This window comes from Thermothelomyces thermophilus, chromosome 2 (genome assembly GCF_000226095.1).
Source record: "Thermothelomyces thermophilus ATCC 42464 chromosome 2, complete sequence".
Lineage (NCBI taxonomy): Eukaryota > Fungi > Ascomycota > Sordariomycetes > Sordariales > Chaetomiaceae > Thermothelomyces > Thermothelomyces thermophilus.
The window spans coordinates 1,164,847-1,190,743 of NC_016473.1; the positions used below are offsets into that span (position 1 = coordinate 1,164,847).

General features: G+C 57.0%; 9 protein-coding genes across 9 annotated transcripts; 3 read left to right on the forward strand and 6 right to left on the reverse strand.

Moving 5' to 3' along the window:
• Positions 1–179: 179 nt before the first annotated feature.
• MYCTH_66349 (glycoside hydrolase family 72 protein) lies at positions 180–2,295 on the forward strand. Its single transcript, XM_003661227.1, has 5 exons — positions 180–485; positions 559–1,130; positions 1,196–1,284; positions 1,360–1,699; positions 1,768–2,295. Exons 1-5 carry the CDS (start codon positions 356–358, stop codon positions 1,999–2,001), a joined length of 1,365 nt encoding a protein of 454 aa, XP_003661275.1. The 5' UTR covers positions 180–355; the 3' UTR covers positions 2,002–2,295.
• MYCTH_2300475 (uncharacterized protein) lies at positions 2,213–3,063 on the reverse strand. The gene is made up of 2 exons (XM_003661228.1): positions 2,822–3,063; positions 2,213–2,670 (listed from the first exon to the last, which is right to left on the reverse strand). Exons 1-2 carry the CDS (start codon positions 2,964–2,966, stop codon positions 2,312–2,314), a joined length of 504 nt encoding a protein of 167 aa, XP_003661276.1. The 5' UTR covers positions 2,967–3,063; the 3' UTR covers positions 2,213–2,311.
• Positions 3,064–3,160: 97 nt separating this feature from the next.
• MYCTH_2058793 (uncharacterized protein) lies at positions 3,161–3,385 on the reverse strand (the record flags this gene model as incomplete). The annotated part of the gene is made up of 1 exon (XM_003661229.1): positions 3,161–3,385. A coding segment is annotated over one exon (225 nt), but the record flags the coding sequence as incomplete, so codon positions are not given.
• A 729-nt stretch (positions 3,386–4,114) lies between these two features.
• On the reverse strand, positions 4,115–6,273 carry MYCTH_2300476 (uncharacterized protein). The gene is made up of 2 exons (XM_003661230.1): positions 5,764–6,273; positions 4,115–5,693 (listed from the first exon to the last, which is right to left on the reverse strand). Coding segments are annotated over exons 1-2 (1,545 nt in total). The 5' UTR covers positions 5,766–6,273; the 3' UTR covers positions 4,115–4,150.
• Positions 6,274–7,044: 771 nt separating this feature from the next.
• Positions 7,045–7,491, reverse strand: MYCTH_2300477 (uncharacterized protein). The gene has a single exon (XM_003661231.1). The coding sequence runs from the start codon at positions 7,360–7,362 to the stop codon at positions 7,156–7,158; it is 207 nt and encodes a 68-aa protein (XP_003661279.1). The 5' UTR covers positions 7,363–7,491; the 3' UTR covers positions 7,045–7,155.
• A 1,823-nt stretch (positions 7,492–9,314) lies between these two features.
• MYCTH_2300478 (uncharacterized protein) lies at positions 9,315–10,859 on the forward strand. The gene is made up of 4 exons (XM_003661232.1): positions 9,315–9,911; positions 10,106–10,248; positions 10,324–10,562; positions 10,637–10,859. Exons 1-4 carry the CDS (start codon positions 9,512–9,514, stop codon positions 10,743–10,745), a joined length of 891 nt encoding a protein of 296 aa, XP_003661280.1. The 5' UTR covers positions 9,315–9,511; the 3' UTR covers positions 10,746–10,859.
• A 2,382-nt stretch (positions 10,860–13,241) lies between these two features.
• On the forward strand, positions 13,242–17,326 carry MYCTH_2300482 (uncharacterized protein). Its single transcript, XM_003661233.1, has 5 exons — positions 13,242–13,535; positions 13,634–13,678; positions 13,762–15,994; positions 16,052–16,806; positions 16,937–17,326. The coding sequence occupies exons 1-5, from the start codon at positions 13,368–13,370 to the stop codon at positions 17,153–17,155; spliced, it is 3,420 nt and encodes a 1,139-aa protein (XP_003661281.1). The 5' UTR covers positions 13,242–13,367; the 3' UTR covers positions 17,156–17,326.
• A 1,549-nt stretch (positions 17,327–18,875) lies between these two features.
• On the reverse strand, positions 18,876–19,732 carry MYCTH_2300487 (uncharacterized protein). The gene has a single exon (XM_003661234.1). It carries the CDS (start codon positions 19,364–19,366, stop codon positions 19,064–19,066), a length of 303 nt encoding a protein of 100 aa, XP_003661282.1. The 5' UTR covers positions 19,367–19,732; the 3' UTR covers positions 18,876–19,063.
• Positions 19,733–21,127: 1,395 nt separating this feature from the next.
• On the reverse strand, positions 21,128–23,581 carry MYCTH_2300488 (uncharacterized protein). The gene is made up of 3 exons (XM_003661235.1): positions 23,312–23,581; positions 23,177–23,246; positions 21,128–23,118 (listed from the first exon to the last, which is right to left on the reverse strand). The coding sequence occupies exons 1-3, from the start codon at positions 23,490–23,492 to the stop codon at positions 21,195–21,197; spliced, it is 2,175 nt and encodes a 724-aa protein (XP_003661283.1). The 5' UTR covers positions 23,493–23,581; the 3' UTR covers positions 21,128–21,194.
• Positions 23,582–25,897: the final 2,316 nt, after the last annotated feature.

The following is a 25,897-nucleotide window of genomic DNA, read 5'->3' on the forward strand; positions in this document are numbered from 1 at the left end:
CCCGACTCTGGAGCACTGTGGCTCATCTTGACCTCTGACAATGCGTTGCTTCCCTCCTTTCCCAGTCGTTCCACGTTCCACCCTATGGGCCCGTGGGCCCGTGGAACTCGTACAAACACCCAGAATGTCAACTCAAAGTTGATCAGTTCCTCCTCGTAATCTCTCTCCTGTTTCACGTCTCTCGCTCTTCCTTCTTTTATGAAGCACCATAGCGGCTGCTTCTCACACTCGTTTTCTTTCTCGACAACAAACTCGGCTCGACGCATCACCAAACTAAACGCTGCTTGCCTCTGAGCGTCATCAATTGTACTTTCCCTTGGCATTGAAAGCTTGGCGATCGATCCTCCGCGCCAAGATGAGATCCGCCGCCTTGGTATCCGTCTTGGCAACCGTCCTCGGCCTGGGGGCTGCGAAGCCGACGACGACGGTGCCAGAGCCGCCCAGCAAACGGGCGTCAGTGCCGACTGTCACGGTGTCTGGAAATGGTACGGGAACCTCGAAGACTTGACTCGGACGGCTGAAGGACGGGCGGTTATTGACATGGGAAACGCACCACAGCGTTCTGGCAGGGCGACACGCGCTTCTACGTCCGGGGCATTGACTACCAGCCGGGTGGCTCCTCGGCGATGGCCGATCCCCTGGCTGATACCACGGTCTGCAAGCGAGACATTGCCGAGTTCAAGAAGTTGGGCGTCAACACAATCCGCGTCTACACGGTCGACAACTCGGCCAATCACGACGAGTGCATGAAGGAGCTGGCCGACGCCGGCATCTACGTCGTCATCGACGCCAACAACCCGCTCTACTCGCTCAACCGCCTCGACCCGGCCCCCTCGTACAACACCAAGTACCTCCAGAGCGTCTTTGCCACCATTGACGAGTTCATCAAGTACGACAACACGCTGGCCTTCTTCTCGGGCAACGAGGTCATCAACGATAATGTCAAGAGCACGCTTGCCGCCCGCTATGTCAAGGCTGTCACTCGTGATATGCGCTCCTACATCAAGAGCCGCGGCTACCGCTCCGTTCCGGTGGGCTACTCGGCGGCGGACGTGGCCCAGAACCGCATGCAGCTTGCACATTACATGAACTGCGGCACCGAGGACGAGCGGAGCGACTTCTTCGCTTTTGTACGTATCACCGATACAGACTCGCTACACTGGTTCTCATCCCTCTTGCTGACAAACACCGCCAGAACGACTACTCTTGGTGCAACACCAACTTCGAAGAGGCTGGTTGGGACCAGAAGGTCAAGAACTTCACCGGCTACGGCATCGCCATCTTGTAAGATTCCCCCTCTCCTTATCTTACTCCTTTCCCCTCGTTAGCCCAAGACCCTGGCGCTCATACCACACACAGTCTCTCCGAATATGGCTGTATCACAAACGGCCGCGACTTTGGCGAGGTCGCGGCCCTCATGAGCGACAAGATGACGCCCGTGTACTCGGGCGGCCTGATGTACGAGTACTCGCTCGAGGCCAACGGCTACGGTATCGTCAAAATTGATAGCCCCGACGCCACCAGCGTGGAGGAGCAGAAGGAGTTTTCCAAATTCGCCAAGGCGCTGAAGGAGAACCCCGCACCCAAGGGCGACGGCGGCTTCACGTCGACCACGCACGCCGTTGCCTGCCCGACCAAGGATGCCAACTGGTTGGTGGACAGCACGCTCCTGCCGGCCATTCCGGACGATGCGAAGAAGGTCAGTCTCTTTTTCACGTCTTTGCTCTTCTCTTGTTCTTGATTTAGCGGCTGACGACTCGTTCGCAGTTCATGTCTGAAGGCGCGGGCCGCGGCCCCGGGCTGAAGGGTGAGGGGTCGCAGAATGCAGCCGAAGGGACCAGCACGGGCGATGCCACCCCAGGCTCCGGCAAGGTGACCGGCACGCCGTCACACAGCGGCGATTCCGATGACGAATCGAACGCGGCGAGCGTGGACGCGACGCCGTTCATTCTTACAGGGCTGGTGGCGGCGCTGACTCTCGCCGGAACTCTGCTCTTGTAAGCGGGGTGTGCCCCTAAGTTGTTGCTCGCTACGGGATGAGCTTTCGTCGGTTTGGCTTGAGAGCAACAGTAATATCGCGTTGCTTGGCGAGTGGGCGTCGAATTTACAACCATTCTGCGAGTATGGTGTCATTCTGAGTGTCATTCTGGAGTGTCTGTGCCGTCCAACTTCCTGTTTCGTCTAGACTTGAGCCTTTTTTTAATACAGCGTTTCTTTCTTTCTTTCTTTTTTTATTTTTTATTTTCTGCTGTACCTTTCGATTCAAAACAATCAGATATTAAAGATCTCCTCCATCCCCTCCTGAATTAACTCAAGGCCAATCACAAGCCCGCGCAACCAACTTCGCCAGCTTCTCGAGCCACACGCGGTCGACCTCGTCGAACCCCGCGGGCACCGCGCAGTCAACGTCGATGATGGCCACGACCTTCTTGGCCTCGCCCTCGCCGACGGTGATGGGGACGACGACCTCGCTCCGGCTGTCGGAGTCGCACGCGATGTGGCCCGGGAAGGCGTCGACGTCGGGGACCAGCTGGGTCTGCGCCGTCGCCGCCGCGGTTCCGCACACGCCCCGGCCAAAGGCGATCGTCTGACAGGCCACCTTGCCCTGGAAGGGCCCGAGGATCAGCTGGGGCCGCGAGGGCGGAGAGGCCGGGTCCAAGGTGTAGAAGCCTGTATTTCTCGGTACCGCACCCTCCCTCCAAAGGTTACCATCATGAGTACAACGTAGATTGGTCGGTTGGTTGGTTGAGCGAGGTGATTTTGGGAAGTTTTGGGAGGAATAAAAAATAAGAAGAAGGAGAGGAGCTCGTGAGTGACTGACCTGCCCAATTGACTTGGTTGCTTGGAGACGGGAGGGATTTGTATGCGTGCCAGAGGAGTGCGGCAGCATTGGAGAGGTTGCTGTTGACGTAAGTGTTTTGTTTAGTGTTGGGGGCCAAGTCAATGTCAGGGGTAAGTAAGGTCATGGCACAAGGTGGCGGTTTTGGTGTTGTGCTTGTGTGAAATGAACCAGTAAACGTGTGGAGAGTCACCCACCAGACCTAGACAGAAGAAGAAAGCGACGTCAGCGATGATGGGTCAGGTTGACTTGTGAGAAACTTAGAGGGAAACAGAGTGGCAGGGCCGGTCACAAAGCCCGAATCGCGAGAGTGCCTCAGCCTCAACTCCAACAGTCTGTGTGGTGTCCCATGAACCACCACGACCATGGATCCATGGACGCTTTTGGAGGCAAGGGAGGCTGTTGTATACATATGTATACATATACATGTCTACGTACCCAGTTTCGCTGCTCGAAGAACAGACCCTCGGCTTGATCCAGCACCTGTTTGTACGCCTCTTCCTTGGTGACGCCCTCGGCGAAATTTGAAGCGTCAGCGTGGACCTGTGATAGGGGGTCAGAACTGCTGGCTCTCAATAGCGTTCAAAGTCAAAAGAGCATATATGCATATATGAAGGGTTTTTTGATAGAGACGAACCATGTTGACCAACTGATTGGACGGGCCGCGTTTTCGGGGTGCGAATTTCTTTTCGTTGACGGGACCTTAAAAGAAAAGGACAGTGAATTGGTTCAGTGTTAATTACAAGATGCTCAGTTTTTTTTTTTGGTGAAACGAAGCTTGAGTGACATAACTTGGTAATTCAGCTAAGAATGAATGTGAAGGGGACTGGACTCGTCAAACGCTGACAATGGAGTGGGTTCGGGCGCAATTGCGCAATTCTTGGGCCCCCAGTTTCAATTCTAGCGGGGAATGCTCGACCGCCATCGATTTCTTCTTCAAATTCCAGCTGGCTACTACCACCCGGAAACACCGCAAATCTGGTGGAACCGGAGCTGGAGATCATGTAAATGCCGTCGACAACTGTTGTTGATATGTCGCGTTTTTACGCCAGCCTCACAATGTATGGAGTGCTTTGTATACCCAAAGAGAGTAAAGAACACACATCCAATCGATTAACCTCTACGGAGTATCGAGTATATTATATTCTAAGCTGTAAAGGGTGGGTATACTACTGGAGAGGGTATACAACAAAGCCAACACCATCGCCATGCCCGCCCTTGAACTCAAAATTCGGCTAACCGGAATACGGCTAGCACCCAAGTCTATACATAAACAGTCTTAAGAAGACAAACAAGAGAAGTAGAACATGATCAAGCATAACTCCTCCCCGCCTCCAGCGGCCCAGCCCTTCCCGCCGTGAACCCGCAATGGCTGATCCCTAAGGGCCCGCCGTCCTCCCTCACCACCCCCCACATGACCGGCTTCATCCACAGCCCTTTCTCCCTCGCCAGCGGGTGGCACCGCGCGCTGATGACCGCGCTGCACGAGCCCCCGGGCAGCACCATCGGGTTGCCCAGCGTCTTTTCCTTCGCCGGTCCCGCGGGCGGAGCGCGGCGCAGCCCCATGCCCAGGACCGCCGCCGCCAGTCCGACCAGCGCCGCGAGCAGCACCACCAACCCGACACCGCTCAGCCCGAGCGCGACAATCGGCGGCGCCGTAGCCGCAGCAGCAGCGTTCCCTGCCGGCGACGACAGCGACGACGACGACGACGACACGCGCGCCTCGACGCGCCGCACGACAACGGCGAAGACGCTCTGGCTCAGCACGAGCGACAGGCCGGCGAACAGGCACACGAGCACGGCCGAGACGGAGTGCGGGAGGGTCAGGTATAGGGAGGACGTCTGGGCGCCGGCGGGGTCGGCGGAGGAGACGCGCAGCGGGCGGGGCCAGGCGGTCGGGGCGGCGGCGGCGGCGGCGAAGAGGGAGGACTCGTGCGAGAGGTGGTAGCTCGTCAGCAGCGCGTTCGCGGTCAGGTAGAGGGCCGCCAGGAGGAGCTGCGGGAGGGCCGCGACGAGCGCCCCCCCGGTCCCCGTCCCCGCCCGCGCCGGGGCCGTGTTGGGGAGGGCCAGCAGCGCGTGTGGGGAGGCGGAACCCGGCGGCGAAAGCCGCGCGGAAGGGTCCATGCTCAGCGCGTGGGCCAGACTCGCGGCGAGCAGGCCGAGGCAGACGGCCCAGACGGTAGCGGTGGCAATCCAGAGGGGGAAGGGGACGCTGCGCAGCCAGTAGTGTTTCCGGGACACCCAGCACTTGGCCGTTGTCAGCGGCCAGCGGCCGTGCCAGATATCGGTTTTGGAGAGGAGGCAGGCTCCCTGGGTGGTCGGATCGGGGTCCTGGAGGAAGGAGGAGATGGCATCACCGAGGGTGACGAGAGGGTGAAACGATGACGGCCACTTGAACAGCACGGCGACGGCGGCCACGAGGGCGATCGAATTGACTAGGGCCACAGAGCCCAGCAGGGGCGCGTTCAGATCGACTTCGCATGTCGGAGCCGGGGCTCGCTGGGCGAGGCAGTATTGGATGGAGGAGCGGTCGGGAACGGGGGTGCTGATGGGGTTGATGTCCGACCCCTGAGCGAGGGACATGTCTTCGAGCTCCTTGGAGACCAGGAGCACGGCCGAGTACTCGGCCTCGAAAGCTCCGCTGAACTGGTCGATACACGCAGGCGTGGAGAGGCGGACAAGCTCGCCTCTCGCTGTCCGCTGCTGGAGGACCAGGAGTTCGGGACGGTTGAGCCCGCTCCCCTTATTGTTCGAAATATCATCGCTCAGAGTCGCGCCCCTGAGAAATGACTCGCCGACCATGGCCGCCTTGAAGTCCGGCGCCGTTTTCGAGACAAAGACTACGGCATTATACCTAGCTTCCAGTCAATCTCTCTTCGAGACTTCCCTCTCTCTCTCTCTCTTTCGGAACGGGGACAACTCACATTACTGGCGTCACAAGCGCAGTCGCCAGAACCACAATGGCCAACAGCGCCCGACTGCCCCGAATACGCCTCAAGTTTCGAAGTGACGGGACACCGATCTCCAACCAGTCCCTCCTCCAATGCGCCGCGCTCACCTCGTCTCTCGTTGGGCTGCTGAGGACCTGGAAAGTGTAGTTCGCGGCCGCGACCATGACCGCCGCAAACACGTTAATCACGGCATGCAACCCCCAATCCATCGCCCTCGCCGTGCCACAGTCGCCCGTGAAGATAGCCGACCTTCCCTCCTCTGGCGACACCCGGGAGATGGCCACTAGCAAACACACAAACCCCGTGATTAAGACGACAAACATCACCAGCACGTTTACCGCAACCCCTACCCGCCATCCGCCTCCCCTCATGAACCCCTCCCACCCCCAACCGGGACCACCGACGACAGCAACCGCACCAGTACCAGCATCAGCACCGCGATCGCTGCCCCATCTCTTAAGGAGCAGCCTCTTGTCCTCTTCACCCGCCAAAAACTGCTGCTCCTCCTGGATCTCGCCGCGTTCCCGACCGTCCGGCACCTCCAACCCGCCCTCACCCCTCTCCAAATCCACATCGCCCTCCCCACGGCCGTTGGAATGACGATGACGACGACGATCATCGCTATCATCATCATCATCATCACTACCACCACCGCCGCCACCACCACCACCACTAACAACAACATCAACACCATCGCCATCGTGATCGTCGCGGTCGTCGTCTTGATGATCGTCGTGCTCCTCGTCCTCGAACCGGAATTCCCCAAAGTCCGCCACCCGCGACCGGTGCAGCAGGGGACTGGCCGGTCCGTCGGGGACCACGAGCTCCACGCCGCGGCGCTGCGGTGTGCCCGTCCTGCTGCCACAGTCGCCGCCGCCACCGCCGACGCCGACGCTGCTGACGGGATCCGCCGTGGTCCTGTGCAGGAGGAGGAAGTTGCGGACGTACTCGGGGATGAGGGCGCTGTTGTCTCCGTCATCATCACGGTAAGCTTCTCGTTGCTGATGCTGATGCTGTTCCTGCTCTTGCTGTTCCGCTGGTGGTTGCGACTCCTGCGGTTGCTCTTGCTGCTGCTGTTGTTGTTGTTGCTGCTGTTGCCCTTGTGACGAAAGCGGCCTGGATTCGGTGCCTTCCTCGTAAGCGCTGCTGGTTCCCAAGGGGAGGATCACGGGGTTGAGGTAGAGAGGGTGGAATGAGTGCGGGGCGGTTGGTTGGTGCTGCTGCTGCTTCTGCTCCTGGGAGGGGACTGTAGGGCTCGGCGGATCCGGGTCGGTAACGATACTCTGGAAGGGCCAGTGAGCGGACCGCCGGTCCCGGCGGCCGGGGAGGAGGCGCTCGGTTGAGAGCGGACGGGAGTATCTCTCACTAGTGATAGTTGTAGGAGTAGCAGCAGCAGCAGTAGTTAGTGAATAAGATGTCGAAACATTGGGGTTCGTCTTCCCGGTCCCGCAGGACTGCCCTCAGACGGCTGCGCCGTACACACCTCGTCATCTTGTTCATCCCGCCATCCTCGCTCCAAGTGTAGCGATACGTTCCTAAGTCCTGATCCCTTGGAGGCGCTACCATTTCCATCACGGAAGCTGAATATGGGCTCTGGGCTTCGAGAACACATAGAAGGCACTACTGGTAGGGCGATGCTTTCTTTAAGCCTCTAGGCAGGCGTGATGAACCGAAAACCACCCATTAGCTCAGGTATAAGCTTTTCCTGACCTCTTGTGGAAACGTCGAAGGAATCCCGCTGTGGCTGAGGATGGGCAGGGGTCGGAAATGGTTGGGCCAGGCTTGTACGGATGAACAGCGGAGTTGCCCAACCGAGCCATCGAAGGATCTGTTGTCCATGTTGGGTTCTGCGAGGTCACAGACTGCACAGGCTGCAGCTCACTCAGTCACTGCACCGTATGGAGATGATTGCCGCCGGGCCTTGAAGGTTTTGGCGGCCGGAGATGAGACCACAGTCCCAAACATCGACTTGCTCCCGGCAGTTGGCCCCCCTTGGCCGTTTTGGATTGGACGCCACGCTGCGGCCTGCTGAAGTTGGGTCGGGGGGTTGGCTGGGAGTCTGCTAAATTAAGACGAGAGGGTCTGGGCGGAGCCTCAGACGTGCATCGACGCCGAGTCGGCTGAGCGTGCCGAAGGATTCTTTTGATGCTGAGTCTTGACCATATTTGGCCAAACTTGCTAGGAAAAAAAAATGAATAAAAAACAATACAATAAAACAAAAATACAAAACATTGAGCACGAGGCTGCGTTGTGGAGTTGGAAAGCAAGGAAATCATAGGCAGCGTGCACTCACGGCTCGTTCGTCTTTGATGAGCCCGAGAAGCTATCACTTCCTGTGGGTGAGCGCCGTTCCTGAAAAGCAGCGCAACAACGGGAGCAGGCCATTGGTATCGATACTCATATGCATCGGTGACGTGATGGTAGTTTAGTCGCGGATTAGGAAGGAATCAGCACCGGAACATCCAAAAGGCTCCTGGATCGTTGATACCAATTCGAATCTTGCCTTATTGGTGTTTGCGCTTGCAGACGACCAACTTGCAGGGCCGGCGCTCATGGCGGCCCTGTAGAGTAGCTTACTACAGTAGTCATTGATGTCGTGCGATTGGCTTTGCAAGTCGAACCCCGGATTGCTGTAATGGCTGCCTGGGATGTGCTGCATGCGAGGCTCCAGGTTGCAGCTCCGCCAATTTTTGGCTGTTGGGGAAGTTAAAGCTCCGCTTTTAGTTTGTTTGGAACGAAGGAATTTGCTCTTGCAGCTTTCGATACCTCTGATTGCCCCAGTTCTTGTGCGTTCTCATAACAGCTCGCTTTATTGAGCCTCCCAGGAAACCGTCGGGGTGCGAATTGGACCGAGATTGTAACAAGGTAAAGTCGAAGATCGTTGGGACTCGGACGCTCGTGTCAGCATTTGACTTTGGTGAATTGACCAGTTTTGGCACGAATCGGTTTGTTCCGGACATCAAGTAAACAATCCGAGGCCGGGACCGGTCCGGTACAAGAGTCGTGCTGCTTAGTGGAGATACGATCTCGCATTAGTGTTTGCTTCTCTTCGCCAACCCGTTCGACCGACGGCCAACAGGACGAACAAGAGGTCATGCGTTGGGCGCACTGTACATACGGCGTAATCTCGGAAGCTTGGCTATCGAGAAAAAGCAGCTGATCCTTGGTAGTCTTCAGGCTCTGAGAAGAGAAGAGATGGCTGAGCAAAGCCATGATTTGCGGCCAGGGAGAAGTACCCGATAAGGTACGCCATTCACTCTCTTTGAAGCATAGCGGCAGCAAGGTCTGGCCCAACGATCAGATTGACGATTAGTGTAGAAGAGAAGCGCAAACAAACGGCCAGCCCAATCGCAATCTCCCCTGGAACAGAAAACGAATTTTCAAAAAAAAAAAAAAAAATATTCGGCTAGTCGTTGCTCCAAAGTGATGCGAGGCCACAACAGAGCTCGAACGATAGTTCATCTCGAACAAGTGGGGCATCTACGGATTACGGATTACTTCGTGCAAGACTGGTAAGACTAGAATCATTAAGATCGAATCGAGAACCCTAACCCTCTTCCGCTGCGACCGCAACCAGCTCCATGGTGACCAATTCCACTTTCGGTCGATAAGCCCACGTTAATCGGAGAGCATCAAGTGGCATCTAGCACAGATTCACCCAACCGAACAACCTCACCCCTGCATCCCCCCCGACGACCACCCGAAGCACCAAATGCCCACCATGGATCCGTACTCGGCCGAGGGCGAGCTGATCAACATCCACAACCACTTCCACCAGGGCCAGTACCAGGAAGTGGTCGACTTCGACGTGTCGTCGCTGTCCCCCGAGAACGCGCTGCCGGCGCGCGTGCTGCAGCTGCGCGCCCGCGTCGCCCTGGGCCAGGCCGAGGACGTGCTCGCAGAGGTGCAGGGCGAGGCGGACGGCGTGCCCGAGCTGGCCGCCGTGGGCGCCCTGGCCGAGCAGGCGCTGGGCCGCGGCGAGGCCGCCGTCGAGACGATCGAGAAGCTCGCCCAGAGCGCGGGCGACAACCCGACCGTGCAGGTCCTGGGCGGCACCGTACTGCAGGCGGCCGGCAAGTCTGAGGAGGCTCTCGCGCTGCTGGGTCGGCATCAAGGGAGCTGTGAGTCTGACTCCCTTAACCCCCTGCCCAACCCTCCTCCCTCTCTCCCCCCCTTTCCCCCTCTCCTTCCACATCTCTCTCTTATATCCCGAGCCATTGCCTTGTCTGTTCTTTCTTGCAAAGGAGAGAGGGAGTAGAAGAGTGGAAGGGGGCATATTCCTAGAATGGTAGGCTGACAGGATCGGTGTGAATAGTGGATGCCGTTGCGCTCATCGTGCAGATCCATCTTCAACAGAACAGGAATGACCTTGCCGTCAAGGAGGTTGCTGCCGCCCGGCGATGGGCTCAAGATAGCCTGCTGGTGAATCTTGCGGAGTCATGGGTTGGCTTGAGGCTTGTGAGCTCACATGATCGGGGTTTCCCTCCCTCGTCATCTTTGCGGCGGAGTGCTGACCACTCTTGATGTAACCAGGGCGGCGAGAAATATCAACAAGCGTTCTACGTCTTCGAGGAACTGGCACAGGCGCCCGCGACATCATCAGTACAGTCTCTGGTTTCTCAGGCCGTCGCCGAGCTGCACCTCGGCCGCGTTGAGGAGGCACAAGCCGCGCTGGAGCAGGCGCTGAAGAAGGAACCAGGATACGCGGAGGCCATCGCCAATCTGTTGGTTCTGAGCGTGATTGCTGGCAAGAGCGCCGAGGAGCTGACGAGGTACGTTTGCTCCCAGGAGCTCTCCTTGGCAGCTATCCGGAATCCCCTGTCTAACAAACAATTCTTTATTTTAGCTCTCTTCAAAAGGCCAACCCTGATCATCCCCTTTTGGTCGACCTGGCCGAGAAGAGCGACCTCTTCGATAGAGCCGCGACAAAGTATAAGGCGAAGGTGGCAGCGTAGACATGTTCATGATCGGTTGCAGTCAATGATACCAGATAAGAGTAACATGAGGCTGGAGGTCCACTGGCCCGTGTCGAAGGGCTCTGCAGAAGGTCATGCCCTGTGAGGAGGTCCGACTCGATTCAGCGGTTTGGTGCAATCTGGCACACTACTACTCAGGGCCTTACTGACCATGACTTTACGACCGCGGCCCGGCAACCACGGGAGGATTTGCGGAAACGAGCGAGGTTACAACGAGCGGTGATGTCTAATGCTATTCCTACCGTTGTTGATCTCGTAAAGGCAAGAAGACTGCGCGGCAGGGGCCCATTCAAAATTCCAAATCTGTTCATCGTTCATGCCCGGTAGCCAGGCGTGCCGCAACGTTTGCTGAATAATTTCCTCTTCCGCCTTTTGGCGAGAGCGTGCCCTCGATAACATCAGTAGGGACAACGTACCGTCTGGGACCCAGCAACGGTTCGTTTGACGACGTCACAGCGTCGAGAGGAGTCCGCTCCAGTGACCGTCAAAGCCGACGGAGCTGCCGGGTGCGCCGGCAGGCCGGGTAGTGTACGTTGGGCAACTTACAAAGAGGGTCCACCTGGTGGAGTGTTGATGACGAGGCGATGTCCGTCTGTTTCAGCTGCGTACTCCATGTTCGATTACCCAGAGGTGTCAGAGGTATCGTGTCGCTTCCGTGTGATCCGTACTTGCCTGCTACCTTGGCGAAATCAACCCCTTCCCTTGATGTCCCTCTTCTGCCCCTGAGATGGAGAGGGTATGCTCGACAATGATCCAGCCACGCGATTCTTATTTGGCGCTTCGTTCCAGAAATGGGATAGCTGGACCCAAAGGTTGTGCAAGCGTGGATGTTATTCCGTCGATCCGCATCCTCATGGAGGTCAGGTAGGAGCTGGCTTTACAGGTACAGTACATGCAAAGTATGACTGCTGCGTGAAGTGTATTGCATTACAGAGCACGTTTTCAGAATTGCGCTGTATCAATGATTCGTAGGGCGGAGGCTCCTCACAACTCGCTTACAACTGTGTGTACCATGACTAGTCTTGGGAAGTGAAATGTGACTCTTTTAAGGGGCTTGCGGCTGAAGACTATAAGGGGCTAGGCCTTGTTTATTATTTTCAGTGGATATTTACTGCGTCATTTGCGGAGGAAGACCAGAGGAGGACATGACCAAAGGGGCCGGAAGGAGTGCGTTTGCAATCACACAGAAGCGTGCCGAATTACTCTGGCGGGGAATTGGTGGAGTATGTATGTACAGCTGCCTTAGGTCCAACTTCGCATCGCTTTGCGATTCAAGCGTCTCTCTCTCTCTGTCTGCAAGCCAAACGCCAGGTGCGAGGGAGCGGCGTTTTCGACCGGGCCAAATTTGGGTGCGAGCGAAGTGTTTGTATGTATGTACGTAAGTGTATTATACATTCATTACGTCCATGAGGACAGGTTTGCAAGTTTCCCGTGCGGAGTACAGTACACTGCGCATAAAGACCTGGTAAGGGGGCGCTCCACGACACGGGCATCCATCCGCCATTCATTACTGCATTACTTCGTAGGTTGGGCGGTTACGGTTTGCGAGCCGTTCTCGAACCAGGACAATCTGGCTGGCCCAGTCAAGCGCCATCTCTTAGGAGCAGAGGTATGCAGTCAGAGGACCTGGGTAAGCAGGCTGGGCGGTTAACTGGCCGGCCACCGATGACCAGCGGCGCATGTTGATGCACTGTGAACAAACACAAACACAATTCCAACCCAGGTGCGCCTCTTTGGTGTAACTACCAGCAATGGGAAACTCGAAGGTCAGCGTGGCCCGCAACCATCCCTGAAACTGTGTTGGCCCAACTTCGAACGAAATCTCGCCTCCGAGAGTTCAAAGAGAAGCGGAACAGGTGGCCTCAAATCACATCCATTGGGAGATTTCGTTTGATGAGTTGTCGCTCAGCTGTGGCTGACCAAAGAGGCCGGTAATTACCCTCTCCGGCGTAATTCCCTCCCGTTGGTGGGGCAGGGAACAGTCCGCACCCCCCGCCAGGGCGCCCCGTCGGTCGATCGATTGATGTCCACCGCCCCCACAGCGTCTTCCATCCCTCCCGTCCTGCTGAATACTTGACCTCACTCGCGCTGCGAGTACAAGAACGTAAAACGACCCCGAAGTGGGTTGCGATTTGCAAAGCTGCTTCGTGTTGGAATGACGTCCCCTCCCCGCCACCGCCCCGACTTTTTGCACTGCTACCAGAGCACCCGAAGCGGTGCAGAAGCCTGGCGACCTCTGGAGAACGCCCGAGACAGAAGTCGACTTCACAGCGCGGCCCCGTCGTGGGGTGTGGGGAAGGAATCAACGCCAGCGAATCTGTCGCCAGGCTTGTCCAGGTACCGTACATACAGTAACGCAGGAGTTAGGTAGCTCCAGCGCTGCTGCACCCGCAAAGAGCCAGTCTTTGAAGAGGGACGGGCAGCAGCCCACCATCCAAACACGCCATCCATCCCAGTAGCTGGGTTCATGGTTGCACATCACTGGGCAGTGCACATGTAACAGCCTACCAGCTCGAACCTTGGAAGCCAGCCGCGAGTCGGTAGCACTGAATCGCATAAACAGCGGTCGACCCCGCGCGCCCGCCTGCCCAAGCTCCCGCCATGGTCCGCATCATCCCCAATCGCCTCAAGTCAGGCTTTTCCAACAGCCCAACCACCAATTCCGCCTCCAACAGCCGTAGCACGAGCCCAATGGGGACAAAGGGAGACGTTGCGAGCACCGAGGGCCGCAAGGACAATGGCCTGGTTTTGCACGTCGTTATTCTTCGGGTATGAGCCCCCGATTGTCTCGCCGCTGCTGATGGGGAAGAGGAAAAAGAAAGGAAAGAAAAGGAACAGACACGGGGCTGACTCTGTGAGCTGTGCAGGCCAAGGACCTCGCTGCCAAGGATAGGGGAGGGACGTCGGATCCGGTGAGTGCGACACTGCGTGCCGCTTCTGCATGCCCTTGTCCCGGAGACAAGCTCGATACTAACTGCTGTTTGTTCGATGCTAGTACCTCGTCTTGACTCTTGGCGAAGCGAAGCACATCACCCACACCGAGTCCAAAACCCTCAACCCCGAGTGGAACGAACAATGCGAGCTTTCCGTCAGCGGCGTGCAGAGCCTGCTGCTCGGCGTGTGCGCCTGGGACAAGGACCGCTTCGGCAAAGACTATCTTGGCGAGTTCGATCTCGCCCTGGAAGAAATCTTCAGCGATGGCAAGACGGAGCAGAAGCCCAAGTGGTACCCCCTCAAGAGCAAACGACCGGGGAAGAAGACCAGCGTGGTCTCGGGGGAGGTCTTGCTCCAGTTCACCCTCCTTGACAGCACCAATCCGAACGCCACCGACGAACAAATCATGGAGAAGCTGGCCGCGCTCGTCAAATCTGTCCCCGGGACTGATACATCGCGGAACCCAACGCCGTCGCGGACACCCGTGCTCGCCCCGGCCGAGAAGTCAAATTCCCCCTCGCCCTCTCCGCCCCTCGAAGCCAACAGGCCGGCGGACGACCAAGACGAGGAGGACGATGACGACGCGTACGAGGACGAAACGCCCGAGGACGAGGACCAGTCCAAACCGGAAGCGGTCGAGAAGAGGCGGAGGCGGCTGCGGATCAAGGGCCTCAAGCGCAAGAAGAGGGAAAACCCCTACGAGTTCATCAACGGCGGTAGCGACGTGGTCGGCATCATCTTCCTCGAGATCTGCAGCATCACCGACCTGCCACCCGAGTCGAATCTGACCAAGACGAGCTTTGACATGGATCCATTCGTGGTTGCTTCGTTGGGCAAGAAGACGTATCGAACCAAAACCATCCGGCACAATCTGAACCCGGTCTTCAACGAGAAGATGATCTTCCAGGTCCTCGGCCACGAGCAGCAGTACAGCTTCTCATTCACCGTCATTGACCATGACAAGTACTCGGGCAACGACTTCATCGCGTCAGTGAACTTCCCGGTCAAGGAGCTGATCGAGAAGGCCCCCAAGGCCGACCCCGAGACCGGCTTGTACAGCCTGAAGGAGGTGCCCGACTATGCGGCTCCGACACAGCGGTCCCGGTTCATGAGACTCGGCCTCTCGCGCACCTCGTCCTCTCAGAGCCTCAGCAAGCTCACCAGGCCGGCCCTATCCAAGAGCTCGTCCTCGGCAACATCTTGTTCCGCCACAGCCACGCAATCGCAGACCCCCGGCGCCTCCCAGTCTCAAACGGAGGGCATTCCGGAAGGTGCGCAACCGGCTCTTCCCAACACTGGGCTCCTTCAGCCGGGTGACAATTCGGTGGCTGCTGCCGCCTCCACCCTCGGCGAAACCAGCCCGCCGGACGGCGACGATCCCGACTTCATCCAGTACACGCTCCCACTCAAGATGAAAAATCAGGAGAAGTGGGAGGCCAAGCACAATCCGCAATTGTTCATCCGCGCCAAGTACATGCCCTACCCGGCTCTCCGGCAGCAGTTCTGGCGGGCAATGCTGAAGCAGTATGACACGGACGAGAGCGGTTACATCAGCAAGGTCGAGCTCACGACCATGCTCGACACCTTGGGCTCGACGCTGCGCGAGTCGACCATCGACAGCTTCTTCCAGCGATTCCCTCACAAGGCGAGCGACAGCGACGACGCGGGGGACCTGACCATGGACGAAGCGGTCATCTGCCTCGAAGACCAGTTGCAAGCCAAGTCACGACCGCAGGGCGTGGCCGAGCGCGTTAAGAATTTGCTTCCCGAGTCGGGCAAGATTGCCAACCTGCTCGCGCCGGCCCGTTCTGGTGAGGAAACTCCACCGGAGCCGAAGACGAATGACACGTCGACCATCTCCGTCCCGGAATTGAACACCCCTGGCGAGGAGGGCGAGTTGTTCGATCGGGACGACCTGAACATCAGCTCGTCTGAGGAGCACGTTGTCGAGATCCGGGAGTGTCCCATCTGTCACCAGCCGCGCCTGAACAAGCGCAAGGATGCCGACATCATCACGCACATCGCGACCTGTGCGAGCCAGGACTGGCGCCAGGTCAACAACCTGATGATGGGCGGCTTTGTCACCTCCAGCCAGGCGCAGCGCAAGTGGTACTCCAAGGTCATCACCAAGATCTCGTACGGCGGTTACAAGCTGGGCGCCAACTCGGCCAATATCCTGGTTCAGGACCGGCTGACCGGTCAGATCAACGAGGAAAAGATGAGCGTCTACGTGCGGCTGGGTATCCGTCTGCTGTACAAGGGCCTGAAATCGAACAACATGGAGAAGAAGAGGAGTAAGTGATTGACACGCCCCTCCGGAGGCAAGAATGGCTTGAGCTAACACGGGACAGTCCGCAAACTCCTCAAGAGCCTCAGCATCAAGCAGGGCAAAAAGTACGACGACCCGGCGTCCAAGGCCGAGATCCCCAAGTTCATCGCTTTCCACGGCCTCGATATGTCCGAGGTGCTCCTCCCGCTGCACGAGTTCAAGAACTTCAACGAGTTCTTCTACCGCGCGCTCAAGCCCGGCGCGCGCCCCTGCTCGGCACCCGACAACCCGCGCATCGTCGTGTCGCCGGCCGACTGCCGCTCCGTCGTCTTCAACCGCGTGGAGACGGCCACCAAGGTGTGGATCAAGGGCCGCGAGTTCAGCATCAAGCGCCTCCTGGGCGACGCGTACCCGGAGGACGTCCCGCGATACGAGAACGGCGGCGCACTGGGCATCTTCCGCCTCGCGCCGCAGGACTACCACCGCTTCCACATACCCGTCGACGGCGTCCTGGGCCGGCCCAAGACCATCGCCGGCGAGTATTACACGGTCAACCCCATGGCCATCCGCTCCGCGCTGGACGTCTACGGGGAGAACGTGCGCGTGCTCGTGCCGATCGACAGCCCCGAGTTCGGGCGGGTCATGGTCATTTGCGTCGGCGCCATGATGGTCGGCAGCACGGTGATCACCCGCTGTGAGGGCGAGCAGGTCCGCCGCGCCGAGGAGCTGGGCTATTTCAAGTTTGGCGGGAGCACCGTCGTACTGCTCTTTGAGAGTGGCAGGATGGTGTTTGACGACGACTTGGTGGACAACTCGAATACCGCGCTCGAGACCCTGGTAGGCTAACTTCTTTCCTCTCCCTTCTCCTCTCCCTCCCCCCCCCCCCCCCCCCCCCGGCGGGCCAACACCTTGATCATAGATTAGCTCGGGCAAAATTGGATTGACAAGAGATGATGTTACGTGCCAGGTCCGCGTCGGTATGTCAGTCGGCCATGCTCCCGGCGAGCCCATGTGGACGCCGGACATGCGCAAGGACGAGAACCAGATCACCGACGCCGACAAGGCCGAGGCTAAGCGCCGGATCCAGGGTCAGGTGGCTGAAGAGTCGCCCGACGATAGCGCGAGCGGGCCGGAGGGTGAGGACGTCTCGGCCAAGGTGCCACCGGTGGCGTCGATAGCGGGGTGAAACCTCTCTCTCTCTCATCATCTGGGCCGATCTAGAACGAGACTCTAGAGAGGGTGGTTGGCGTGATGGTTAGCATGCATAGCGTTGAGTTGATGCCGAGATAGCGTGTGCCTCGATGATGACAGATGTTGTTGGCTGGCCGGGCTCTTTCCCCCATCGAACTGGGTATATTAGCAATGCATTTTTTTTTTTTTTTTGAGAGAGAGAGAGAGCATAACGAACAAAGTGAAGACAGGATTTAACCAAAAGAGCATATACATGCGGAGAATACAAGCTGTTAGACGCGGATTGCTATACTATCGCTTGTAATATGAGCGTGACTCCAGCACACGGCTATGATAATTACACAAGTCGGATGTGGTAGGCCACCCAAAAAGAGGAAAATACTTGCTGGCATGTTGATTGATGGATAATCTTTGAGATAAAAAGGAGTACAGAAATTACACATTTGAGTAGCGCAGCCCAGTTCCGTCCACTTGTGTCAGCACCTGCTGCAGTTGCCTTTACGCTGCAATAACTGGAAGCCTCGAAAATGAACCACAGGGCATACGGGAGGAAACCAAATAGAGAGGGGAAGCAGACTACCCGGCGCACCTGGTTGGCGGTGGTGACTTGCAGAAGCGAACAGGTAAAAGAAGAAGAGGTATACTTTGTCTCACGTCCGCCATGCACCGAGGGCATGGCACCCATGAGAAGCCATTGCCTCACCTGCCCTTCGCTATCTTCTTACACGTGGGACATACAGCAGCCTACGGAACAGTTGTATGCACATACATACATACATGCCGCATAACCATGTAACTGCTGCATAAATGCATGTAGGTAGTACCATCCTACACTAAATCAACATATCTCCGTATATTCAAGATAAACAGACCCAAGGGTGACCCGCATTAACTCCGGTCACTAGGGAGTACATACATGTACGCTAACTCCGTATTTGTAATCTGTAATCCGTACACTCACTCCGCTAAACTATACGGCACCTTGATTACATCGCGCGAACCTCGCGATTGCGTGACGGCGAGCGGATGACGGCATTGGGGGCCTCAATGGCGTAGTGGTGGATTGTGTTCGTTTTCTCTTCTCTTCATTTTTTTGAAGCTTTGTATCTCGTCTCATTGTGGGGGAAATAGTCCACCACGCCAGAAGTCATTATTCCCAGATGAAGGGGAAAAAAAGAGCCCAATGAATAAAATAAATGAAAGGGAAAATAGTTGAATAAATTCAAAAATCCCTAAACTCCGAACTTTGTGTTCCCCAATGCCCATTGACCATAAACCCCATTCCCCAAGGAATCTCCAACGCCTAGTAAACATGACTCAGAACCATTCCACGGCGGTAGTGTTTCGTTTCGTTGTTAATAAGTGGTGGTGGGATCGGATCCGCGCGTGCACACGTCGGGCCTTGCACGTTTGTGTTTCTGGCGCAGCAGCCTATGCCATTTTCCCCTCATCTCCTTCCCAGCCTCCGTCGTCACAGGCGGCGGTAGCGGTGGTTGGTGATGGGGGCGGTTGTGGTTTATGGTGGTAAACTTCGCGGCCCATAAACTTGGCGGTGGCTTGCTCTTTTCGTGATTTTCTTCCCCACTGCAAGCTGAATCGAGCTGCTGCTGCTGCCACCATCCGGCTGCATTTCACACCGAGAGGGGGAAGTCGTGCATGTACCAGTGTGGTGTGTGGTATGCGGTGGTGTGTGGTATGCGGTGGTGTGTGGTGTGTATAGTGTGTGTGTGTGTGTGTGTGTGTGCGCGCGCGCCTTGATTTGGTTCCTTCCCCCTCCTTCCCCAGATTTTGTCGGCGACGGCTGCTGCTGCTGCTGCTGCCGCCGCCGCCCCCGCCGCTGCCGCCAGGGAAGCAAGGCCGTCGAGTTACGTAACCGGTACCTTAACTTAGGTGGTCACGGAGCCTAACGAGATCCCCACCCCCGCCAACTCGACCCTGACCCTGATGATCCCGACCCCGACGGCGAGAGCGAAGGCGATGGCGGGTGCGAAGACAGGTTGCGCTCGCTATCCATGGAGTACTTCTCGTTGGCGGTGGGCGACGATGGCCGGGGGAAATAGGACGCCGTGTTGCTGTCGTGGCGGTTGCTGAGAGCCGTGGGAGGCGAAGGCAGTGGGCTCGTGTCTGGAGAGCTCTGTCGCGCCTGGCGCCATGACGAGTAGATCTGCTTGCAGAGGTGGGCGGACATAGTATATGTTGGTGACATGGTGCCGGTCCGAAGAAGCCCTTGTTTTTGGGCCGTAAAAAAAATAATCCGTTCACAGCGAGGTCGTGTTGTTAAGGTTAGGAGGGTTTGCCAGAGAACGGTTTGATGAAAGCCTTCAGAATCAATCGCTGGGGGTGGTGCAGCGGATAGAATTAAGTGGTGAAAGTGCTGCAAGTGGTGGGAGTGGGAGTTTCCCGTCGGGCGGCTGCGTGTAAGCGGGAGCGAGGTAGTAGTTGTAGTACGGAGTACCTGAGGTGAAACGACGGCAGTGGCACGGGGACCAACAACCCAAGACCCGTTGCTGCACTTCCAAGAATAAAAACTCGATACAAGTCAAGTCGAGTGACACGAAAGACAGAGAGAGAGACAGAGACAGAGAGACAGAGAGGGAAGCAGGAGCATTATAAACGGGTTTACCCCGTTCTCCATTTACAAACCTCACCCTACCCAACAATTCGACGTTAGCCCCCGCCATCTGGGTGTGAGTGTCCCACCGGGAACCCTTGTGACCAACAAGTAAGTCACAGTGACACACTCTCGCCCTTGAGCAATGAGCAATGAGTAACCTGGCCAAGGCTCCCGAGCAAAGCCCCAGCTTAACCCCTTGCCCTGAGCGTCTTAGCCAATAAGCGTTGACGTATTACCAATCCTGCGGCTATGCCTGCTGGGTGTGGCTTGTTGTTCTGGGCTGATTCGGGCGGAACCCGAGCCGGGCGGCAGGCCTCGATCAGGCGGTTTGGGGCTAAAAATCGTGCCACGCCTGCCGCTGCCCCGCTCGCAATCACCAATCTCTGCAGCGTCTTGCGTGCTGGAGGTCTGTTCTGGGCGGGTCCCTTTTCCTTGTGGGGTTGCAGCACAAATGAATCAAAGAATTGGGAGAAAAGACGCAACATCCAATCCCCAAAATTGCCATCTCGTCTGCAGCCTCCAGCGTCTCTTGTCATGGAGTAGGGACTCTTCTTGCTAGTGTACATACGGAGGCGGCGATACTGTTGGCGCTGAGGCTAGACGGTTCCAGCGCCTTTGTGATCTCCTCTGATAGTAAACCAGCATCAAAGTCAATCCCACCCACAGCTTTGCACTCTAAAAGGTTTGCATCATACAAGACCCTGCTACTCCACAAAATACTACGTGTAGTGACCGTTAAGACCGTTCTTGGCGCTCGGCGTCGTGTGCGTGGGTGCGCAGGATCACCATCTACAAGATGCTTGCTCTTCGACATATGAAGCAAGGGGGTTCGGCCAACAACCAGCCAGAAACACACTTCGTCAGCGTCAAGCAACTCTTACGTTGATCCGTTGCCTTCTTTTGCTTGAATTAGGAATTATGTATATAAGCGTATTTACAGTTGAGGGCACACCTGCCCGTTCTTAAAAGTTAAGGTATGTACAAGAACCAATGTTAGTCTTGTCTTTCCACCCAGGACCCCGCGTTCCACTTTCATCAGTCAACCGCTCAGCAACGGGTTTGATGGGTACCGTGCCGCTTCGGTCTTCCGCCTGTCTCAGGAAATTGCGCGGCCTGACCCAACCGGGGCCGGCATGTCTCAACCCGTCCGACCCTGCTGGCAGCGCGCGGTTAGGGAGGCGAGGAGGGCTTCGGCCACAGACCTCCCCGCGCAGCTCGCCGGGGTTGGCATCACATCTGACACAGTGCTGCTTTCTCCCCAACCCCCAAGGCAAGAAACCCGGGTAGACAAGCCAGATAGATAAGTCGGGACATCAGATGCTCACCCGGACCCGGGCGGCGCCGTTCCGCATCGGCGCGGCACGCCGCAAGTTCGGCGTAGTGAGTGTTGATTCCATCAACAGACGCATCACGCCCCCTCTCAGTCGTAGGCGAGCCTGACGTCGGTCGCGAATCCCTTTTCGGTCGGCTTGATCTCCTTGACGGGGTGCAGGATCATGGTCGGGAGGCACGGGCGGCCGTGTTCGGCCTCCCACTCGGGGCCGCCAATCGCCGTGTCCTCATAGCCCATCCAGTTGTTGTACAGCCGCTGCGGCGGGTTGGCGCGGAAGTACCAGGTGGAACCCATGTATCGCCCCTCCTGGCCCCATCCGAACGAGCTGCCGAAGCTGCCGCTCTGTCCCCTGGGCCCGCCGTTGAACCACCTTTCCAGCTGCTCGCCGCTCCAGGCACGGTCGAAGAAGACCGGCATCGGCGCGTACACCGCCTTGAAGCCGTGGAGGAGCGCTGTCGTCTGGGCCACCATCTCGGACGCGACGTGGTTGCCTCGCAGGTCCTCGTAGTGCATAGCGTCGAGGAGCCGCCTAGAAAGCCGAGATTGGGTGATGATGGTTGTCCGGCGAGGCAGCCTGCCCCAGGGGAAATCCAGCGACCGATATCCCCAGACGGTGTTGCGCATGACCCAGTTGCTGTTGACGGGGTCGAAGATGGGCGCCAGCTCGATCAGATCAGCCTCCTCTCCGACACCCCACTTGTAATCGTCATCCTCGGCCTTCGGGACCGGAGGCTTGGGACCCAGCGGGGTCACGACAGGCACCTTGGGCGCGCCCCAGATCGTCTCGCCGCCAACGGCCCGCTCCACCGCGGAGCGGAATTGCGAGTCGTAGCTGCCGTGGAAGGAGGGAATGTAGAATCGCTCGTTGCGCTCCCAGAGCCCCCTCCGTGGTTGTTTTTTGCCGAACTCGCTCAGCCGAGTCAGGACGTCGTAGTTGTGCCCGACGACGCGCGAATCCATCTCCCAGTTCCACACAAAGTCAAACTCGCGGAACTCTTGCATGAACATCTGGACCGGCAGGAACTGTCCGTGATGGACCTGGCGCGCCTTGGCCGTCAGGTTGGGATACATGCGGTCGACGGCGCGTTCATTCCACAAGACCGCCATGCTCCTGAACTCGGCAGGGACGTGTTGCTCAAGGGCGGCCTTGTACGCATCGTCGGTCCAGATATCCTGGTCGGCGTCCTTGATATGCACAAACAGAAAGACATGATACTCCCCACCGGTCCGGAGATTCAGCTCCGTGATGAGCGAACGGATTACCTGCTTGTCGTTATCGGTGTAGGTCTTCCCCGAGAAGCTGCGGAGCAGCAGCGCTGTCCTCGGCTCCAGCTTGGACCTCTCCTTCGACCTCTGCTTGGTGCCGTCCGCCGGCTGGCCCGATCTCCGCTCGGGAGCCTTCCTGCTGGCCGGCTTGCGCCAGAATCGTCTCAAGGTATGCAGAACGTGTTCTTGATCCGCAGTGCTCTTGTCGTCGCTTGGAGAACTTCGCTTTGACTCGGCGGAGCTCTCGTTTGTGTCGACGTATTCATTCTTCGGGCCATTCCTGGCAAAGCGAGCCTGATTCTTCTCCAGGCACTGGTCCTGGAGCTCGCCCCAGTTAACTTCGTCCCAGTTGATCTCGTTTCCGTTCTCGTCCAAAACCGGCAATACCCCGTATTGCCCTAATCGAGTCTCTCTCTCAAAGCAGAGGTTGCGGTCGAGTCCCAAGACATTGTAGCTTCCAAAGGCTGGTTTAGGGAAATTCCGCGGCCGGCCCTTGAAGACGCGGATGTCTTCAGTGACCTTCCCGGTCGGGCCGAGGCATGGCACGTAAGCTTCGTGGTGTGCTTTCCATTCTCGGCTGTTGTACTTTGGGTAGGGATTGAAGGTTACAGGCTCGGCCGTGGTGAAGTTGACCCTCGTCGTGTTGGAGGCCGAGCCGAGACGCTCCTCATGGGAAGGCCGCCTGACGTCCTCGTCAACGAGCGTTTCGAGCGTGTTTCCGTATATCGCATTGTAGCCGGGTTGGCTAAATCATCAATCATATCAGTACCATTACCGACCAACAAGCCCTATGCGGGACGTACTCTTTGAGTGCGTGATACTCCTTTTCAAACAGGATCCTCTTTTGCTTCAGTTCCTCGGCACGACGTTCGACTCGGGGCTTGTCAGCTGTTACTGCCATGCTAAACGCCGGGGAAAAAAAAACTCGAGTTACCTACTGTGATCCCGGCCAAGCGGTTCACGACTCATAAACAGGGCCCTCTGCTTCAACCGGTCATTGTGATGCATCAATCCCAGCAAGCATAGCATAAGGATAACCACGACCGACGAAAAGAAGGTCCTCGGCCGAGAAAGGACCCGGCAAGCCTGCGTCTTTACCGCCGCCGCCTTCACCAACATTGTCGTCGGTATCGCAAGCGATCTTTGGCTTGTCGGCAGAAGTGGCGGTAGATCGAGGGGCGACTCGGATAGATGACCGAAAACACAGTATCGGAATTAAAAAACCATGTCCTTGAGCGGGATGATCAAGGGGGGGAAATTGCTGTCCGACGATAATCTTCGGGTGCTCTCCGCCTTGTCAACTCGGGAGGAAAGGTTCCAAAAAGACGGAACAAACGCAGGGCCTGCCGGATCGCGCGCTGAAACGAGTGACTGCGCGAGAGAAGAAAAAAAAAACAAAAGGTACGCAGCGAGTCCCCGAATCGAGAGACCAGGCGTTTCGGGAGGGTGGGAGGTTGGGAAAAGAGGCCGGCGATTCTCTCAGAGGTTGGCCAGCTTCCTGTATCAAAGCGAGCGATAGCGAGCGTGGAGAAGCGGTAAGTAAAGGATTGGAAAAGGTCTTCGTGTTGGAAGGCCCGCTGGTAATTAGGCGAACATAGCGCTTTTCCTGAGGTTGGGGGCGAACATCAGGGGTGCACAAGGGATCAGCATGTCGGAGTGGGGGTGACAGGGTCGGAAAAGCCAAGAGTTTTGCTTCGAACGGCCCCGGTGACAGGGCTCGATTGGGCGACAGGGGCCGGACACGAGCGAGATGAGGCCGGGTGCCAACAACTAACGGCCATCGAAGACAGCATGCGCAACGCGTCATCTGCGGCAGGGTCTCCTGCTAGTGTACACTACACAGTAGTGCGCAAGGGTGCCGGGCTTTCTGTGTCCACTGGTAACGTTATCTCTTACACTAGTGCACACCGCACTAATAAGGGATTAATCCACACACCACTCGTACCGGAAAGTTCCACGCTGAAAAGCGCAACTGACCTTCCTTTGGGTGCGATTCGTTACAAGCGATCCCTGACCTATCATTCGACCTGAATTCTGCCCAAACGGCCGTCGATTCCCGGTTTCTGGTTTTTGGTTTCTTCTTTTTCTTTACTCGAGATCATGATACATGTCACCGCCAACAGCATCTGCAGCGAGCAATTTTCGGGTGGGCCCGTTGTCGCCGACTCCCTCCTCCAGGCAGCGCTGCTGAAGATCTTCAGAACCTGCCGGGCTGTGCTTTAACAAAGATCGCCACCAAATTCCCACTGTAACATCATTTGCATGTCGCACCATTCGCGATCGCCGAGACCCTGCCCCCTTTCTCAACATGCCTCCGCGGCGTTCGAAATACTTATCAATGGGCGGTGGACCAAAAACATTCCTCTTCCGCGGGGAGAATTGGCAGACCTGCCTCCACCGCTCCAGAGACTGGTTCACACTCCCCGGTGACGACATTTGCCAAGTGTTTTACGCTAACGTGTTTGTAGTAGGTAACTCGAGATAACTAACTGCCGTTTCCTGTGCGACCGAGAGACTGAAGTTCGAGCCCCTGGTCAACTGCTTGCATGTAACATCCGCCAAGCACGGATAAGATTCGTACCAAAAAGTTTATTTGGCATGACAATGAACCTACTAAGCACTTTGCATTAACTAACCACGGCAAATCTCGGCCGTTGCGAGTTTTCCGGAGTTAGTAGAGTACGGTGTACATGCTTGTACACTACAGAAGCACCATCACCGACAGATACAAACCGTATGCCGGCTTTTTTAATTAGATCCCTGCAAGATGATAGGGTTACAGTCACTTAGTATCCTACCTCCCTCGACCCCAAACCCATTATGTAAACTCGAGCCCATTTCTCGTTCACCATTCCTGGAAGCCCCTCCCCGGCACCTTTGATAAGTCGCGCGTAGATCGTCGAGCCAAGGGGCTTTTGGACCGGTGTACTAAGATTCTACGTAGCCGCCGTTCCTTTCCAAACTCTTGAGGTCTCGGTTCTGAAAATGGCTAGAACGTGGCACCTGGGCACAGCCAATCCGATCCGCATCTGATATGTTGCAATTAAGAGAGCCGCAGCCAATCCTGGCTTTAAAAGGCACTAAACTAGCCAGGCCGTCGAGCCAAAGCATAATGTGACGGACATGAGGCGCCCAGAAGGGGGGCGGGTTCGCTTGCTGTCGAGAGCGAGTTCGGACCTGGTGTGCGAAACGAGGGTTATCCTTATGCCCGATGCTGCTTCTTTTTGGACGTCTTTGTTTGAGGCATTGTTCTAGAATATCCGACGGGACTCGTTCGAGCCTGGTCGTCAAGACGATCCGTGTTACACAATCGTCGAGTGCGGAATCCCTTATCAAAGACGTTCAAGGTTTATGAAACGACCGTGTATATGCACTATGTGCATATTCTGCCAAGACGAACCCTGTTCAACTGCCTTTTTTGTTCTCCCTGTTTGCGAGACGCAACTCCGTACCACAGTGAATCCGAGCGGGATAAGACGAAACAAACATCGTTCCCGAACAGCATAAACCATCTCCATACCGCG